This window comes from Taurulus bubalis (assembly GCF_910589615.1).
Source record: "Taurulus bubalis genome assembly, chromosome: 7".
Classification (NCBI taxonomy): domain Eukaryota; kingdom Metazoa; phylum Chordata; class Actinopteri; order Perciformes; family Cottidae; genus Taurulus; species Taurulus bubalis.
Window position 1 is genome coordinate 16026207 of NC_136595.1, and position 19392 is coordinate 16045598.

A 19392-nucleotide genomic window follows, 5' to 3' on the forward strand; every position below is an offset into this window, starting at 1 on the left:
ATTAGGCCTACACTATCAGGTATTACACGCACACACACACACACACACGAATTCTGAAAAGAAAACTTAACACTACAATTCCATATTTCCTCTTTCACAGCATTTGCTAAATGTTGTTATTGGTTTCCTTCATTTTTTTTAAACTTTCAATTACACACATTTTCAGAATGCCGCGTTTGCTTGCACACACACACTGGCAAATACTCACAAAGACATACACAGTAGTATGCAACCACATCTGTCACACAATGTATACACATGCACACACACTGTTAACTCTCAACTGAGCAGCATATAAACAGCTTGATGCTCACGGTATGTGTACATAAACGTACACCGCAGCAGTTTGCGATCCCATGCGGGGAAGTGTGGACACAGTTCTTGTGCTTCCTGCTTCCTGCTGCTGTTAACAGTGTTTCTCCAGTGAACAGCTCAGAAGCCTGGCGCCCAGAGGACGACAGTTCGATCTGCGGAGGAGGAGAGGAAGGTCCGGTCATTGGGGTGCCACCTACACTGGATCACCTTGTCCCCGTGCTCCCCTGCCACTGTCTGAGGGAGGGGCTTTGTTAGGTCACCTGGGGGCGGAGAGAGAAAACAAAATGTCACACAGGGGTGGCAAACAGCGGAATCCAGCCACAAGACCCTGTTGTCTTGCACTAACATGGTGACTCTTTCAACAGTCAGTGTTACAGGTAGTGCGCCTTCAAATGTGATTACACACACACTGGACACAATATATTTGTTCTTTGTCTCCCCATGTAGGCGTTGCTACCTTGAAGGTCACTGATGAAAACTTTGTTGTCATAAGAGCCGGTGAGAAGATGATGGGCTCCAGATGAGAAGCGCACTGAGCGGATGTCACCGCTGTGCGGGCGGTATGTCTGAACGATGCGGCCCCCTCTGATGTCATACAACATGCAGGTACTGTCCTCCTGACCCGTGGCCAGCAGGCGGCCGCTGGGATCCACCGCCACTGAAGCAACTGCGCTTCCTGTGTGAGACAGAAATAGGAGTATGTGGTACGAATCATTTGCAGCCACGAAAAGGATCCGCCCCCCTGAGAGTCATGATGGAACTCACCTGAGCCGTGCAGAGTTGCGCCCACAACCCGGACGCAGCTCGGCACCCGCAGGTCCCAGAAGCGCACCGTCTTGTCCTGGGAGCCGGAGGCGATCATCCACCCGCCCCACGTGTACAGAGTAAGAATGTGACCTGTTCAAGCAAAACGGTGACATGGTAAACACTGTGCATGCTATATCTTGGCCATGTTGTACTAAGTTGTTGTGTTTACAAGCCCTGTTTATGTGACGATCACATTACTTTGATATTTTTTTGCGACATTCTATGAGGAGGAATGGATTGCTTCCTCATTCTATGATGAGGAAGAAATCCAGGCACTCCAACATCTTAAAACAATGAGGAAGGATATGTTAAAAAGCCTTCACTATAAAAATATAAATTTGACAATGACATATTTTTGACATTTATTTTAAGGCATACTACTGAGATTTAAAAATAAATACTATACTGTGTCCTTTAAATTACATATTATACTTTCACAAACTGTGGAAATGACCGTGGACATCAGGAAGAGCCCCCGACACCATTCTGAACCACACTGTCTTCTGTCAAAGCCTTCAAGTTTCTGGGATCCTCTATCTGCCAGGACCTTTTTATTACACACTTACAAAATACTATATGACTTGTTATTATATAACACTTTTTATGACATACTTCACTATGGCTTTTTAATGACATTATATACTATAGAAGATATAATATATGGACTTTAGACATACTATTACTTTTTAATGACATTTTGAAATAAATGACTAAACTATGACCTTTATGACTATACTATATCTATCTTTTGGTACTGTACCTAAAAGTCCATGTGTTTCTCACTAATGAACCATTGAGAAGTAATAGTCCTTAAAGATGTCTGCAAACTCATTTCAAAAGCTTTCCTTCATTTCCTTAAGACAAAGGCTAACATACCAGTGTGTCCACTTAGGGCGTGGAGCCCCTGTCCTCTCTGGCAGTCTGTGGTGTAGATGTTGCAGTCTCCAGCCCCTGCACTGATCAAGATGGATCCTCCACTCTCAGGGCCCTCCATGAAGGCCAGGTCTCTGATGGTACCGTCATGCATGCTGAACTCCAGGTCTGGGCCTGAATCAGAGACGGACATTTGGGGAGGAAACAATAACATTGTCCTAATATGCAGAGAAAGATGAAATGCTTACTTTCATTCCTGCATTTTACTTGTTCTGCTTTCTTAAAATTTGACCAAATCTCTTTACCACAACAGCAGCAACTTGTGACAATTCAAACAAAGGTGTGGTATGATTGGGAAAATGACATTGCTCATCACATACACACTAAAACACATACAATAATACCTGTAGCATTGCAGCTCTCTGCATTGAATGGCAGGACTTTGACGTATTTGTCATTGGAGCCAGTAGCCAACAGCTGTCCACAGTGGCTCCAGGCTACGCAGTAGATTGAGCCCTTGTGGTGTTTGTTCCTCCTGAAGCGTACCACTGGCTGTTTGACTGCACCAGAACCACTGGACAAGTCAAGAAAATACAAGAAAGACAAGGCATGAATTCTAAAATGTTACATAATAATTGTGGGAAGAATTTCAATTTTGATTAAAATATGTTAAGGCACGACACAGAACAGGAATTTAGCAGTTTCTGCTTTTTGCTTTCCTTCGTCATGATAGAAAATTGCTCACACTACTATGTACAACTCCCCAGTGTACTTATTTGTATATTTACAGGAATACTCATGCTGCCAGCACAAGTTAAGTTGAAACACATCTTGTTATGTTTTCTGTCAAGGTTTTCTGTGCACAAACTGAACAAACTTTAGTAAAAAATTTTAAGAAGCTACCACCATCTATTTTCTAGTGCAGAAATCATTTTTCATCTTGTGAGACTATCTCATAGTTCGGATTTGTAGGCACAAGTAAATAGCTCCTACTGGATGTTCAGTGTCTCTGGGTAGCCACAGACTCTCAGGGTCTTTGAGTTGGAGCCCACAGCATAGAGCGCTCCAGAGGGATGGAAGGCCACTGCACGGACAGCCTGAGTGTCCTCCAGCTGGTTCACTTTCACAAACTGTGCTTTGGATTTCCCCACCTGTACAAGTTTAGAAAAAATATCTTTTTAATTCATTTTCAGATAAACTGATAATTACCTCTGTGACTAAAACTGGGGCTATATATATATATTTTTTTTTTTTATTAGCTGCAGTACAAACAAAATGTGTGTGCACAAGACCAGGGGTTTAAAAAAAGTCTGAAACTGGTAAACCACTGGGACAAAGCTTCATCAACATTAATTCCTTTGTCCTGACCTTTTAAGAACCAGGTCAAACAAATGTATAGAGATTTTATCGCATTTATTTATGGCTTAGATACATAGGAGGTTCCAATGACACAATGGACCTAGAAAATAATATAAAAATATTACTTAAGCAGTGTGCTGTACCTCTTGTGAGTTACGTGTTGCAGAATCATCTTGGGCAGTGGGACATGATCCTCTTATCCTCTCAACACTGATAATAAAAATACACACACACACACACACACACACACACACACACACACACACACACACACACACACACACACACACACACACACACACACACACCAGCTAGAAAGGTAAATTCATTAATTTTGTACACTGTTATTATATAATTGGGTAACTCTTTAATAAAAAAATCTGAATTTTGAAATGCTGAAGAGCAACAAAGGAATTTGACCTGCTTACTGATTAATATTTATGTGAAATGTTACAATATTTGCTTAAAAGTTTGAAGAGTCAGTAGTAGTCAACATCAAAGCATGATTTTCACGGAATTTCTTTTTTTATATGAAATCCTATCACAACTTCAGCCAAAGACATGAGTTCTTGGGAGTTGATGTGGTCATGACACGAGCACATGCTCGGCGGGCTCTTACCTCTGACTGGCAGGAACTGGGGACTCGCTGAGGGAAGGCAAGCCGTGGCTCCCGGTCCTTAACGGGGTGCTGCTGACCCCTCCACCTGGCTTTTCCCTTGGTGGCCCAGTATCTGGGTTGTGGGAGGTGCTGGTGGTTCTGGGACTGGATGTGCTGGTGCTCCCGGTCAGACCGTTCCACTGTGTCATGACCTCATCTCCTCTGGGGTCTATGCCCACATTCATCTCCTCCAACTTCTGAATGGATCTGGACAAAAACAAGATGCCTTTGTCTCGATAAGGTAGCACGGCGGTTGTGCTCTCTTCATTTAATCACTGATAATCAATATTTTAATAGGACTAGTAGGACACACCTACTAAGGAAGGTCTCAGTGAGGTTGTTTTGGGCTCCATCCTGTGGCTTCACCCCTCCCTCCAGTAGCATCTGCTGGTAAAGCTGTCTCTGCTGCTGCTTCTGCTCCAGATGCTGCTGCACACGGAGCCGCTGCCTGTAATACTCCTGGATGTGCCCTGTGGAGTCCGGACGCTGGACAAACACACATGCACACAGCGAGTCAAAAATAGACACACTGTGAGCTTGTTTTTGGCAGAAGATATACCAACTTGTACAGGATTTCTTTAACCTGAACAAGCCCTGTAACTCAAATGGCAGAATATATATTATTGCATTTCAGTATTCTCTGCTTGAACACTTGGCAGTGCTCATTGCCACTACATACACACTTGCAATAGCACACACACTAGGTTATGATAGACAAACTCTCTCCCAAGAGCCACGACTGATAACTCTTCAACTCCCAAGGTCTCATCCTCCATCATAAATCCCATAAAAAGTTTTCAAGGACCTCATCATATCCAGCAGGTCCAATCTCAAGCTACTTTGCTCCTCTGGATGGGATCTGAGGTGCATAAAGATGAACGATGATGAAAGCAGCAGGCCATGTTGGGTGTGACCGCACATCACACCAGATTATCTGCCTCCAATGTCCATGACCTCTTCACTGGAACAGGGGGCTGGAGGGAGATGGAGCCCCTTGGGCAGGTGTGGTCGAGAATTGGTGATGGATTTATGAGGTGGTTCAGGAGGTTCAGGGGGAATCTGTTCTAAATCTCTTAAATCTGGAGTAATGGCTGTGGAGGGAAGACAGACCGAAAATCTAACTTTGACTCAAGTGACCAGACAGACAACCATGGCTATTTATTTTTACAGAGTCGTGAAACCAATTTAACCTGCGCAACCAAGGTGAGAGACACTCCCCATCTCAATATCTGACGTGTCTTTATCCTTATCAATAAGCCATTTTGTTACAATTTTGTTGGGGCCCGAACATTTTTCATCCTCCAAAGTGGGGCCCGACAGAAAAAGTTTGAGAAGCACTGAGCTAGTCTCTCAGACTTTTCTTTAATTTGAGATACATGTTCATGTATATTCTATGTTTTGCAATAATTGGGGTCCCTAGTCTAACGGCCTGTAGCTAATAGGGTTCTTGATCAACTTTATTTATCTATACCACATGAAACACGTCTTTACACATACAGCAAGACTATGCTTTGAGTCTGCAGTTCTTATCACCTCATTTGTTTCTGTGCTGCAGGGTGGCCCACCGTCTTTCCCAGGGGTCAGAGGTGTGCGGGAGGTGTTGGGTCCATCCAGCCCTTGTGAGTGCTTCCTATAGTCAGGGAAATATACATGGCAATTAACAACAATTATTATTTTATATTTAAATACATTTAAGATGAAGTAGGAGGTAAAACAATACAATCCAGGCTGAAAACACTTCATGTATAGTACACGTGAGTATTATACTGTGTATGCAGCAAAAGGAAATGAATAGAATTAATCTAGAATTAATCTCTACAAAGTGTTGTTAGTTATTAGCAAACAACATTAACAAGGTCAACAGTAAACCTCAAAACAATGAGAAATGTGTTTATATTATATATGTTTTAACTTAAATAATATGTTTGTACTTTTGCATATCTGATTCATTGTAATCTTGTCTTAAGTTGCATAACTTACTGCAAGACAATTTCTGTTGAGGATGACAAACTGAACTCCATCATTGATCGTAGTGATCTCACTTTGTACCACATAAATTGTATCCAGCAGGTGGAGTCAGAGAACCTTGCAAAATTCAACAGTCTGGTAGCGTCTCAGTTTCCAGTATTCCTTTCAATTGAGGCCTCAGAACGCTGTCTACACCTCACCTCGTCCTTAGTAATGTCACATTTTATTTGCGGTCAGCTCACCTCTAATAACTTGATGGGCTTTAAACACGTCTTGCCTTACTTCCTGTGTTTTCTAATCTTAACCCTTGAGGCTGTAGTAATGACCAAATGAACCCTGGAGAACCTACTAAAAAGGGCAGTAAGCAGTAAAAAGAAAACTGCTTTTCAGGCCACTTCCTTCTAAAATATCAGATTTTGCATAAGGAAAAGCCTCTTAACCTTAATTTAGTCTATGACTCAGTACTAGGATCTTCCCGAAAGAGTTATAAGGTGAATGCTTTCCATCCTATTGCATCCATCAGCACTCAGATGCAGTATACTGTGCTTTGTACAGCAGTGCAGGAAAACAGGCAGTATGTACCTGTTAAAGCAGGGATAATGGGATTAATTCAGCTACAGATTGTCATACAACCATGGGTTTAATACCTAATGTTGCATGTTACTGTACATATGCACATGGGAGAAAGCTTGGTAAGAATGCTCTAGGAAAGATACAAAATATAAAATATCAGATCAATATGCACATGAGTCTGCATGAAATGAAATGTTCTATACAACAAATATTATATCATGTCTTTGTATTACATAAATTGCAATATTGTATATAAGCAGGTGCCGACAATGTGTGTAGCTCAGTTTATCTACCAGGATATCTTTTGTTGTTTATGATTGGATTAAAGCATGCTACATATAAGAAGTAATATCTGCTAATCAATCAATTTAATGTTTAAAAGACACATACGGTTTGTGAAAGATCAGTGATTGTCAAGAAGTAGCAATGATCCTCTCATCATATGTGTCACAAATACATTAGATGATAATTTTAGTAGACAATAAATGTGTTGATGCTACAGAGTAAATATGTTGTTCACTGATACAGTGACATAGTTTTATAACACAAAGGTATGGTATACTTTGACAGAGCTGCAGACATATTAATGTATTAAAATCCACCTATCTGGCATTCCAAGCACTTAATAACTACCACGAAAAATGTATTTGTATCAGCCTTGGCCCTTACTTTTCAGGCGAGTCGTCCTGCTGATGCACATTGTTCTCCACCAGGCTCCGACTGAGGGCGGACTTCATGTTCGCCTCCATGCCTCTCTTGTCCTGCGCTGCTAGACCGTAGGACAGGCCGTCCAAGGCCGGGTTGAGGGATCTTGACATGTAGGTGTCCGCAGAATGAGGCCTCTGGTGGAAGGGTGAGGTAGGGCAGGGGGACAGGCGGTTGATTAATGGAGTGAGGAGGTCGGCGTGGCCGGCCTTGCTGGGCTTCACCAGACGCTCCACGTGGATGTTGAGCGTCTTTTGCTGGAAGGCGCAGGAGAAGGCACCCGGAGAGACATTCTGCAGCCAGGAGAGCAGAGACAAGTCCAGTTCATCACAGCCGTTCCCGCAGAGCAAATCCACACCGAGCAACACCTCACCCTCTGTGATCTCCTCACCAGTTGCTTTACTCTAGAAAACACAGAAACACAGGCGTTTTGACAATCAACCATTACTGAAATTTTTAATTTTGAAATAAAAGTAGTACATCAAATAGGATAACTTGCATTAAAATGGACCTAAAATGGACAACTGAAGTTTTCTTCTAACCCTTTAATTTAGGGGTATCCTATTACCTGACAGAATTCGACACAGCACTCGTAGAGAATCCCTTTGATGAGCAGCTGGAACAGGCGGTTTCCACTGGCCCTGAAGCCCGCCTCGCTCAGCTTCCGGTCCGCAGGGATGAACTCGGCTACCATCGCACAGGCTTCTTCAAAACAATGGACACGTGCCGTGCTTGGATTCCAGTCTTTGAACTCTGCATGGGAGGTGAGGCGTGGCAGGGTGAGGAGGAGACACAGCTTGCTGTAGTCATCCTTGGTCGGACAGTACCCCTCCAGACTGTGGAGGCACTTGACTGCCGCTTGCATGGTGAGCTCAAGCTATAGTTGACAGAAAATTCAGAGAGGATAAGTGATTATGTGGCTGTTTGGTCTGGTTTTTTTTGTGGATGCATCATATCAATTAAATCACAGGCTTCGTGGGTATTAGGGTGCCATGCTCAAGGACATGTTAAGTGTATTTGGTTTCCCAGCTAGTGACCTTCTAGGAGTGAGCCCACTCTGACCTCCAGCCTACTGTTGCTTCATTGTATCTGTTCAAACTAATTTCAAATTGTCGCTACTCGTACTAATTTCCTAATTACATATTTACGTACATTATGAGGTTCTTCAGCAGCAGACATAGCATTATTTACACACAGAGCTTCCAGAAACTTCTGCTTCAGAACGATGTAGCGAAATCTGGAAACACAAATCTCAGTATTATCAAATAAACCTCATGAGACACAAAATGACTAACCCTCATGTGACATTTTCTGGGTGCGATTATTTTGAGCAACTTGTTATTTAATTAGGCAGGACAACTGAGTTAAAAAAATCTTTATTTATGTTGAGTATTTGTTAAGAAACAGAGGCTGTCAGTAATTTGACATGAATATATTATATCATGATGTTTCTATGACATATTAGTATTACTATATGACATTTCATGTGGCATAGTCTAATACAACATTACTTTAATGACAGGGTACTGGGAATTGGTCTCCAGGTTTACTGGTTAGTCCAACTCAGTCATTACTGAAGAGAAACGTCATCCATACTGTACCTAATATTATACTTCAAATACATACAAGCAAGTAATACAACTGAACTGAAAACTAATTTTCTAGCGGCAGGCATCTGTTAACTCGAACATATCAAGCTGCGTCTCAGTTTGGCCTCGCGTTCTCCTCATAATGACTCAACAATAAATCAAAATTTCTCTGGTTGTCCCTAAAAAAGCCACTCCTTAAACACGCACGCTTTAAGACGAATGCCCTCATTATTTCTCTCACCTTTTCTTGTCAAACTTGTCCATTCCTTCGAGAGGTTGAATGAACTGCATCACCTCCTCCCATTGGCCGTCCAGAAAGAGTTGCCTGTTGAAAGCAGCAAATGGATAATTTAAGAGGCCTCTGAAAACATTGTCCCCATTGCAGTGGTTCAGTCAAGCTCTCATTTCATCTGAAATAAGACAATGGGGGGAAAATGCCTGAGACATGTACAAACCCCGATCCTAACATACAGCACAACCTGCTACAAATTACAAAAAAACTGGCCCTTTCGGTCTGCTGTCATACCTGAGGAAGAGCATGTCATCAGAGTAGAGTCCATTGATGACGCCGCTCTCCTTCTCTAAGGCCAGCATGCTGATGTGCAGCTTCCTAGAGTTCAGGAAGTCCAGCATCACCTTGATCACCTCTGCCTCCTTGATGCTGATTGTCTCCTCTGCCGTCATGATGAAAGATCTGCGGTGGGAGCTTACAGCTGGCTGGAATACAGATAGAGGGAAGATGGATAAGTCGTTGACAAAGTTGCATATAAAAAGACAAATGTGCATGCGTATGGTTCGTAACCTGAAATCAAAGAGTTTCCAGTCATTCTAAAATGACTGTACATATCAAAGATTTAAAAGAAATGTTTAATATTGATGATGTATGATGTTACACCCAACAACATAGGTTAAACTGATTTATTGAACCAACAACGATTGTGTCAGTATATAGTTTCTGTGGAGTCTCATATCAAGTGCAGGAATCTCAAATCATTATTAAAATGCAATCGGTTGTTGCCTCGTCCAAAATTGAACATTTTATTAAATGTTCTGCTGACAAGTTGTGTAGAAGCAAAAAAAAACAAAACATGGTAAGTTATTTGTTTCCCCAAACAATCTGATATGCAGCACTTGATGTACAGCATTATCTGCCACTGTGTGTGAAACAAGATGAGCGTGTTTGAGATCAGTGCTATGATGCTCATGCACACTTCTAATCCACACTGATGCTCACTGGTATGTTTACAGATGCACCATTTACAGCTGCCAAGTAAAAGCACTGACCTAATATTTGAAATGCCATTCTATATCAACATTTCCACAGGAGCTTCTGTTGTGCCTGTTCTTACTGTAAATAGTTACTTGAAAGTGAGTTTATTGTGCTCTTCTCCGTCATCAGTGGCACAGCATATCCAACTTGAAAGTGATTGCATGTGGTAGCATCCATCATAACAATCCTAAACACTTTTTTTTAAAAGACCTGATTGCACAGAAAGGTGGATACTAGCCTATCCTCTGATCCTGGGAAGAAATATATCAGAATGCACTAGTGAGTGGTCGGGCTGCAAACGGTTAACAAAGCAACGTCACATCGGCAGCTATACAAGGACAGAGAGATCTCCATTATGCATGATCCACTCACTCGCCCTGTATGCACCTATAAGTGCAGAAAGATGCTGCGATGCCTCCGGGCGTCTGCGCTGGAGGCATCGCAGCCGGTGACACCGCCCTGCTCCTCCCGGCACACACGGGTACAACATCCAGTCCGGGTCCGGGATGTGACAGCGGGTCTGCGGCCCAAACCTGACAGCCTCAGCACTTTATCTGAGCTCAGACACACCTTGAACACTTGAGCATTAGAGCACGTAAGCGTGTGCGCGCGCACACACACACACACACACACACACACACACACACACACACACACACACACACACACACACACACACACACACACACACACACACACACACACACACACACACGCGCGGCCAGTTGAGTGGACCAGCATACAGAGCAATAACAAGCAATAAAAGCGAACAGTATAATTATCTAATTTTGCAGAGTATCGCGCGCATGGCGGTGCAAGCTAACACGCCGCCGTGAATCAGTGGCCAACTCCTCACCTGTCAGTCTGCGCCAACAACACGCCGCATTAAAGTCGCTGCAGTCTCTTTTCTCCTCTTTTTTTTTTGCAGTGTCCAAAATGCGACAATATCGACGAAGAAAAAGAATAGGGAAAGGGTGTTTGTGCGTTGAAATCCCAGTCAGCGTCTCCAGAAAGGTCCCTTCTGCCCTCTTTCTTGTACACAGCTCGCGGTTGCCATGCGGACGCTGCCGCAAACCACCAATCAATTGTTGTGATGACGTCCGACAGTCTGGTCCCGCCCCCAACACAGAGCATGAGAACACTTTCCACTGATTTAGTGGAGAATTAAGAAGGTGGTTCGGCTCTATAGTGATACTCTAATTGTGGTTAAAAATGTAACCTTAGTATGAATAAACAATATTAAAACAAAAACGATGTAATGTTAAGTAATGTGTTCGCTTTTCTTTATTTAAAGTTAGTGGATTCTGTAAATACCATCAAACTATATAAACGTCATCAGCGATGACGATTTACTGTAAACTATGAATTCTGGTCAGTCAAAATCATCAGAAACCACTCCAACATGTCTAGATTTACATGTCATGAATCCCCCAAACTTAAGTTAAATGCATGTTTTGTCAAATGCAATTATGCTAAATGCATTTCCTCCTTAAATTATACGAACCAGGCTTTTACCATTTTATACTTTTAATTAACTTTAAATATTCTTCTTGCATTCATCAATTGTCTTAACAATTGTCTTTATTGCTGTGGGGTGACAATTTATTGTGGACAATACAATTCCTAACTCAACAACTATACATTTTACTATTACAGTAATGATTTATTAATCTGACTGGGGCCACAATTTGTTGCCCCCCTGTTGACTTATTGTTTTGCATGCACCATAAATCCTCCAAAAGTTCCAATCAAGTACAATTTTATAACATACCCTGTCAATGTTACCTTATTAAAGGCTATGTTATATAATGTCCCGGGCCAGTTGTTATCTTTCACTGATTGGTAATGCAGACTTGATACTGGCTCAACTACATACTTGTTGAGTTTGAGTGGACTCACACTCAACAATAATTTGATAGTTATCATTTTGAAGCCTTTGTAAGGATCTTGACATGTTAGCCAAAATAGACATTCGTGCAGCACCATGGTTAATGTAGATCCCATGTTGATTATATGAAGAACTGTACCTTGGAATAGTTGGTTGGCAATGAACATGTTTTACAATGTATCTTTGTGATCAGTATTATGACCACATTAGGTAACTTCATTTCCCATACCAAATTCAGATGAGGTGTTCCACAAGGCCCACTTCAAGATGTAGTAATTTTTTTTCAATTTTCATGTGGGTGATACATCATTATATATTGTTAGCTTGTAGACAATATTATTACCCTGTTACTACTCTTAGAATTTGTTTCTAAAAATTAAGTGTTTAATGTCTCTTTCTTTTTCTCCAGCTCAAAGAGTGTAAGACTGAGCTTAAACAAAGATACTGATACTGTTCCCTCAAACATAAGCTATTATACAGTATATTGTTTCTCCAAAATGTTTATTAATATAACTGTAAAAATAAGATGACTATTTCCACAAATGACGCATGTGACACCCCGAGTGGTCTTTACACCTCCTTAATTTCTATCAATCGATTAAAAAAAAAACACAGGATTTTTTTTTCTTAATTTACCTGTGGTGATTGACTCCTTTACAATATACTTTTTGTTTTTAAAATTAACATCACATAAATGCTGAGGCCATGCTTAGTTTTATTAAATGTCCCAAAAAATGAAGAAATGACATATTCAGCAATATGTTGAATGACAGCACAGCATCTGGCAAACAAATCAAAGTCATCTTAGTGAGTATAGGTATGAGCCCACATGAACACACTGTACAATATCATTACAATTAAAATACCATTTACTTTGGCCTTAAACAGCCATAAGCAGGTGGACAGAGCTTCTGCAGACAAATCCTTCCAATAAGCAACAGAGACACACTCGTCGTACTATTTTCAAAAACATGAACATGCTCTCTTTTGGTCATAAATATCCCCTAGTTGAAAACAACATTTCTGTTGGAAATCGTACCTGCAAATGGTGTTGATTTGACATACGGTGGCAAAAGGAACACAATACTGACACCAATGAAACTCTGTGGCGAGTCTCTACCCGTATGCAGCAACAAGGATCTTCCTTATTCTGCCTTGCATTATTTTGTGAAAGTCATTCTCCTCATAATAGAAACAAATCAAATAGATCTTACAACTGGCCTGTTTGGGACATGTATATGCAACAAACAAATATGCTGCTAACGCTCTGCAGATAATGCTTAGTTTGGGGCAACACATATTTGTTATGTGAGAGCAATGGATGCACAGATGTGTTGAAAATTACATCATGGAAAAAGTGTGGCTTTCACTAAATCAGAACACTTGCTGTGATGTATGATTGGCTTTTTAAAATAACAGAGCAATGGGTTTTTAACTTATCAGCAATCTATTTATTACATCTGGTATTTGGTCTTTTTTAAGGTAAGTAAACCCATTATGAGTCTGAAGAATTTACTACTGTCAAGAAAGTACGAGTAAAAACATGTTATGTTAAATGCTGGTATTCATATAAAGACAATACTTCTTATGTGTCTATGTCTTGTAATTGAGTCATATTACTGATTCCAGTGGGTGAGAGTGTACATTATATTAATTATCTGTGAAGATAATGCATGGTTCAGGCATTATTTAACAATACAGTAAAAAGTACTGAGCCATTTTATTTGAGTGAACTAAAACACTGGTTCTCAACCTTTTTGGCTGAAGCAATGCCTCCTTGGGAACCCCAAGTGAAAACAAACCAGATGGTTAACTTAATAAGGATGATTTTTATTTTTACTGGTCATCAATTTTACATCTAGGAGTACGTCTTGAGGTCGTAACTACTTCTGTGTTTTGTGAGGAAAGGGGTTTCAACAAAACAATTACAAACATGACAGCATATTTGTATATTAGAAATATATTTTTCACACATACATTATAGCTCAAATGGTCTAAAGGTGTCCCGACCCACAGGTTGAGAACCAGTGATCTACAGTAACGTTCTAAATTCTTTAAAATTACTTTCTCAAAAAGGCTTCTGAGAAAGCTGAAACCGCTTGGCTTTGTTAAGCTGAGCACACATGTACTGTGTGGCTAGTGCTAGCTGTATGCAATACGTTTTTTGGCCCTTTGTAGTTTTACATACATTAATATACAAGCTGTTTTTCCCACAGAGATGAAGAAGAAGCAATCTCCAATAATAATAAAAAAGCCTCGGTATATGCTGTTTTACCATTACCTCATTGCACTCACACGCTAAAACAAAACACGCATAAGGCCACACATCAACAGCATAATGCTCACAAGAATCAATCTGTACATGAATTAAAAACATTCAGTGCTTCAGTAAAATGTCCCAGCATTCACACAGTCTCTTTTTTTTACGTTTGGCACATATGAGACAAAAACAACACTCACACATGCCTTCATTATTTGACTCAAACATGACAATCTCTAAAAACACAGAGGCGGCAAGCATTTACATCATTCTTCAACAGTGGCATACATTCCAGGAGTTTATAATCATTGAGTCCTATCATTTCCAGTCCACGGTAAGAAAGAAAAACAAGGACAGGAATGCAATTAGAGGAAAAAAAAAGAACAAACAACCATTAATAGTCAAATATGCATTCATGTAACTGGCATTGCAGGTGCTTGAATCTTCATGGATATGTACAGTGAAGTGCAAATTGAAATGGGTATGTTCCATCTGAGGGGGGGATGGTGGTATCCAGTTCCTTTAGGACTGGGCAGGCACTACTTTTTTAGGGGTGGCTGGCTTCTTGGTTTGCCAGAGATGGCCGTGGATCGTCACCGCGTCCACGCTGGCCGACATGGTCTTGGCTGGTATCTGACTGAACTGCTTCTTGTCCGAGTTGTACTTGTAGAGGCCGTCGATCATCTTGCGCGTGATGCTCTTGGGGCCGACGCCTGTCAGCTTGTTGATCTCGTCCATCTCGGGGCAGTAAGTGTAGAGAGAGCGGAACTGGCAGCCGGAGTCTCGGAACAAAACCAAGAAGTTGTTGGCCTCTGATTTTTCCATTTCCTGTTAATGTCAGGGGAGAAAGGCTCATTAGATATAGTAGGAAGGCCATGAATGCTCATGGAACACAAAGGTTTTGGTGACATTTGAGTCATTCTTTGGTTTCTCAATAGCATAAATGTAGCTATTTAAAAGTGTGCCTGCCCTTTAAAAGGAGCCTTAAATGCTAAAATGATGTTTCTGCCCTTCCCTTCTACAATTATAACACAAGCATTTCTACATCACTGATTCCATCCGTACAACAACAAAGTCATCCTTCATTGTGATACAACTCCACCATTGTTTACAGTAAGTACTTTTGTGAGACGTAATGTGTCTATATTTCATGCCAGCAGACATTAGCAGACAAGAAAAATATGGAGAGAGACAAAGGTAAAATTGTAATCCACAATACTAAAGGTTCATTAATACAGCCACCATGACACTACGACCCTTGCAAGTCTATAGACCAAAATGTTAAAAGCCCCATGCCGTTACCTCCAGGATCTTGTTCTTTGGCCCCTCATTAACCTTGCCTGCGAGGCAGCAGTGGGCCATAGCGTTTTGGATGATGTGCTTGTTAGACTTGGCACTGGGCTCCTTGTACAGCTTTGGTCCTGAATGAGAACAGAGGAGAGAACATCAGGATGGGGCTGTTGCCACGGCACCTACTCCAGTTATGTCAAAGAAAAGTCTTCCCTCCATATTTTTAGTCTTTCGTTTGATAAATCATGTATGAAGATTGCTACTGGTAACATATCCACGTGTTATTGGATGCACTGAGAAAATAATTTACATTATGAATGCAGAATTTAGAGTAAAAAAAACAGACATCCAGGATAGGTAGGAAACCAAGAAGGTAGTGAGACAAGAGTTTGACTTTTTGAAGTAATTCCATAACAGTAGCACATGTTACCATTTAGGCCTTCCCATTACATGTATTCTACTATTTATGCTTAACTTAAACTATAGTCAGCTAGTTTTAACATTTGCATTGACAAACAAAAGATGTGTCTGATGTTGTCCTACCAGTGTACTCTGTGTTGGATGTAACAGAGGAGGTCGTGGATCCATTTTCCCAATCCTTCTCTCCATTCCTGCTACCAGATCGACTCGGGGACAGAAATCCATCCGCAGAATCTGGTCTAGAACCACACACACACGCACACACACAGTGTTAGGTTACCTTTCTGCATACATAGGTGCTGCTTCTGAACACTCAGCAAAGTATAATGTAGACAGGGCAGGAAACTCCTGTTCTATTACACAAGCCAGCTAGATAGTATGCTGGTGGCTGGTGTCCTTTGCCTCACCCCGTCCACATCATGTTTGTATAGATTCATCCTTTACTGTAGAGAACACTGCGCGTACGATACCAGCACAAAGTTTGAGTTTGGTCTTGGTTTTGGTGTCGGTTGTACATCCTTACAGTAATGAGAAAAGAAGCAAAGCTTGCAAGCACAGGCAGTGAGTGCAGGGGTATGAAGCAGTCTGGTGCATTCAAGGTCAATAAAAAAGGTCAACCAACTGTAGTGCAACACTAGGCATTTACTTGCTATTTTTTTCTGAACTGCAATCACATTATGTGTCCCCTATATACGTGAATAAGTGATTTCCAAGTCAGCTTATTCCACTGGGTTAATAATGCATAAAGTCTTCCCACATTAACAAGTCATTTTAGTTTAAACTTCTTAAAAGAACTGATTATCTTCCAATGGGATAGACAAGTCTACATCTTCACATTTTTCAAAAGCAAATGATATCTTGAATCCTACGAGCAGATTTGAAGACACAACGTAGGCTTAAATGACTTGATAAAATGGATGTTGTATGCAGGGTGTGTTCTACAGTACTGGTCTGAGACGCAATGACTGAGCAAAACTAAATCATTCACTTTATCAGGTGTGAATAAGGCACAGCAGGAAGGGAAAAGGAAAAGTGATTGTTTAGTGGAGGAGATGCTGCCGAAAGCTCAGCATTAGACAAGTGCTTTGAAGTTAATCATAAGGAAATATGTTACTATTTCCTTAAGTTTTTGATCAACGCCTAATAAAACTCAGTGGGGAGACAGGCTTTCAGTGCAGGACTGGGCTCAGGGCAGCGTGAAGTGCCTCAAGGTTTAACTGCCAAGCAGAAACTAACCTTCTCCTCCTCCGTTTAGAAGAGTTCAGAAAGTAGAAGAGACCACCAGAGGCTAAACTAGCACTTCTGACGTTTGTGAAACAGCAGGAAAGAAAGTATTAAAGGAAGGAAGGTAGAAGAATACAGGAGAAATGTTAGGCCTAAGAAAGAAGAGCTTGTCTGGAGAACTTGAATTAAAAGAACCAACAAGAAAGGTCAGAAAATATCATCAGGCACATGATAATAAATTAAAATTTAAAATTCACTCCAAAGTAAAAATGTCTCAGAAATGTTCAAGTTTCAAATAAAAAATACAATATGCCATAAAATGTCATAAAATGTAATAAAACCAAAAAACAATTTTGAGGTCCTGCGATCTCGTTGGTGCTCAGACATGCGGTAGGAGACGGTCAGTTAGATATTAAGTATGTTATGGTGCGAGCAAGATTCAGCTCAAAGTAGGTAATTTTTCAATTTCGGAACTGAAAAACACGGTTTTTGGACTGACTATGCTTCATAACATGTCAATGCTTGTGTTTATTGTGATTATTATTGCATTTAGATGCTGTAGGTCTTAATCTTTCTAAAGATGTGCAGTATTACTCTGGGGGATGATGGGAAGGCACCGAACAATACAATTAAAAAACTCGGGGAGTATTTTTCTTCAAAGGCAAGGAGTTGCGGATTCGTTAGAAATCAAGGACAATAGGGTCTGGTATTCATAACAAGGTCATATGAGCTGTAACAGCTATGGCTTATCAGTAAAGCAAGTGATTCAATTATTACCAATATTATTATTATTGCAGAATGCCATATCTGTGTTTGATTTTTTTAGTTTTGTTTTAGGATTTCAAGGTTTTCAGATTTTTGACAACTATCTTTGATTATACATCACATAACTAACTGGCATGAATGCACACATGTTTTCACAATGGGCATGTTTTACTTAACACATTCTACTTCTATATTCCTGAGTTATCCAAAAGTATGAAATCTTGTGAAAATACCCTAAAACATCAAACCTCAAGTTCGACACTAAAATACCTCAATTTTCATTACATGCCACATGTTACACCGGCAGCTGTAGAAAACATCTCACCTTGGTGATCTCTTCTCGGAGTGAACACTGTCGCTGTCTCCCAGGTTGAGGGAAGCAAGGGACAAGCTGGAGACTGAAAAGACACGTTGGCGTGAACCTGGATGTGAGACGAGATGTGACACAGCACTACACCATGAACAACAACAACAACAACAACACCAGGCCATCCACTGTGTTTTGTGCCAACCCTGTCACAGAGCAATGCAGTCTCAGTGTTATGAATCAAATGAACTTGAACACCCAGTTATACACACACAATTCACATGGACACACCCTGTAATACATACACAAATATGTATTAATACACACTAAATGATGACTAATATAATTGACATATAAAAACACTAGCATTACATTGCTCCTTCAGTATATCATCATATTAAAGCTCAAATGAAAATTTCTGCTGTACTATTTTGGGCTTAGTAGACATTAGATTATATGCAAAACTTTGCCAATAATAATAGAAACATATAAAATGAACCCAGTATAAAGCTTCAATTGAGCTTACATTGTATTATGTAAAACAAAAATAATTGATCTAGTAAATGTGATCAAGATATTCTCATGTGGCACAAAGCAAAGCGGCAGCAGTACACCCATTCGACAGATGGGATGGCCACGACCTCACTGATGGGGGGGTCGTCTCCATGGTTACCTGTAGCAGCTCTGACAGGGGTTTTGGGGGAGTCCATGCTGTCGCGATGGATGGACTTAGGGCGCCCCCGCTTCTGCTTGGCCCCGACTGGCCGTGGTTTAATGACAGTATCCATGTCCGCCATCAGTTTGAGCTGCTTCCGCCTGAGATATTCCTGCTTGATGAACTCCCTCCTGGCCTTGTCTTCCTCCTTCCTGACACGCTCCTCCTCTGCTTTCATTCTGAACAGCCAGCCAGGAGTCAGTGCAGACAAACACTGTTACAATTTTGTATTCAAGAATGGTGATTATACGCTGCAAACATAAGTAATTTAAGTATCAACTAAGTTTTAAATTGTTAATTTAAATCTTAATAAAAAAAAACAACATGAAAACGTTCAGCACTGCAGTCAGACTTTCTGGACAATAGTGCAGTGATGTAATATATATGTTAGAACAGCAAAAAGAAC

General features: G+C 40.8%; 2 protein-coding genes across 2 annotated transcripts in view; both read right to left on the reverse strand.

Annotated features, from left to right (window-relative positions):
- Positions 1-432: 432 nt before the first annotated feature.
- On the reverse strand, positions 433-9531 carry LOC306739578 (WD repeat-containing protein 47-like; the record flags this gene model as incomplete). Its single annotated transcript, XM_079221599.1, has 15 exons — positions 433-575; positions 773-991; positions 1081-1212; positions 1999-2169; positions 2400-2569; positions 2989-3146; positions 3498-3564; positions 3974-4219; positions 4326-4498; positions 5546-5642; positions 7223-7662; positions 7827-8135; positions 8411-8495; positions 9089-9172; positions 9374-9531. The coding sequence occupies 15 exons, from the start codon at positions 9529-9531 to the stop codon at positions 433-435; spliced, it is 2652 nt and encodes an 883-aa protein (XP_079077725.1).
- A 3187-nt stretch (positions 9532-12718) lies between these two features.
- The window catches only part of camsap2a (calmodulin regulated spectrin-associated protein family, member 2a), a gene marked incomplete at its 5' end in the record, with an annotated part of 44543 nt that continues 37869 nt past the window's right edge, over positions 12719-19392 (reverse strand). The window contains 6 exons of the mRNA XM_079221132.1: positions 12719-15093; positions 15568-15686; positions 16099-16214; positions 17212-17277; positions 18290-18386; positions 18945-19165. Coding sequence (XP_079077258.1) covers positions 14788-15093; positions 15568-15686; positions 16099-16214; positions 17212-17277; positions 18290-18386; positions 18945-19165 — 925 coding nt within the window. The 3' untranslated portion in view covers positions 12719-14787. The remainder of the gene's footprint in view (positions 15094-15567; positions 15687-16098; positions 16215-17211; positions 17278-18289; positions 18387-18944; positions 19166-19392) is intronic.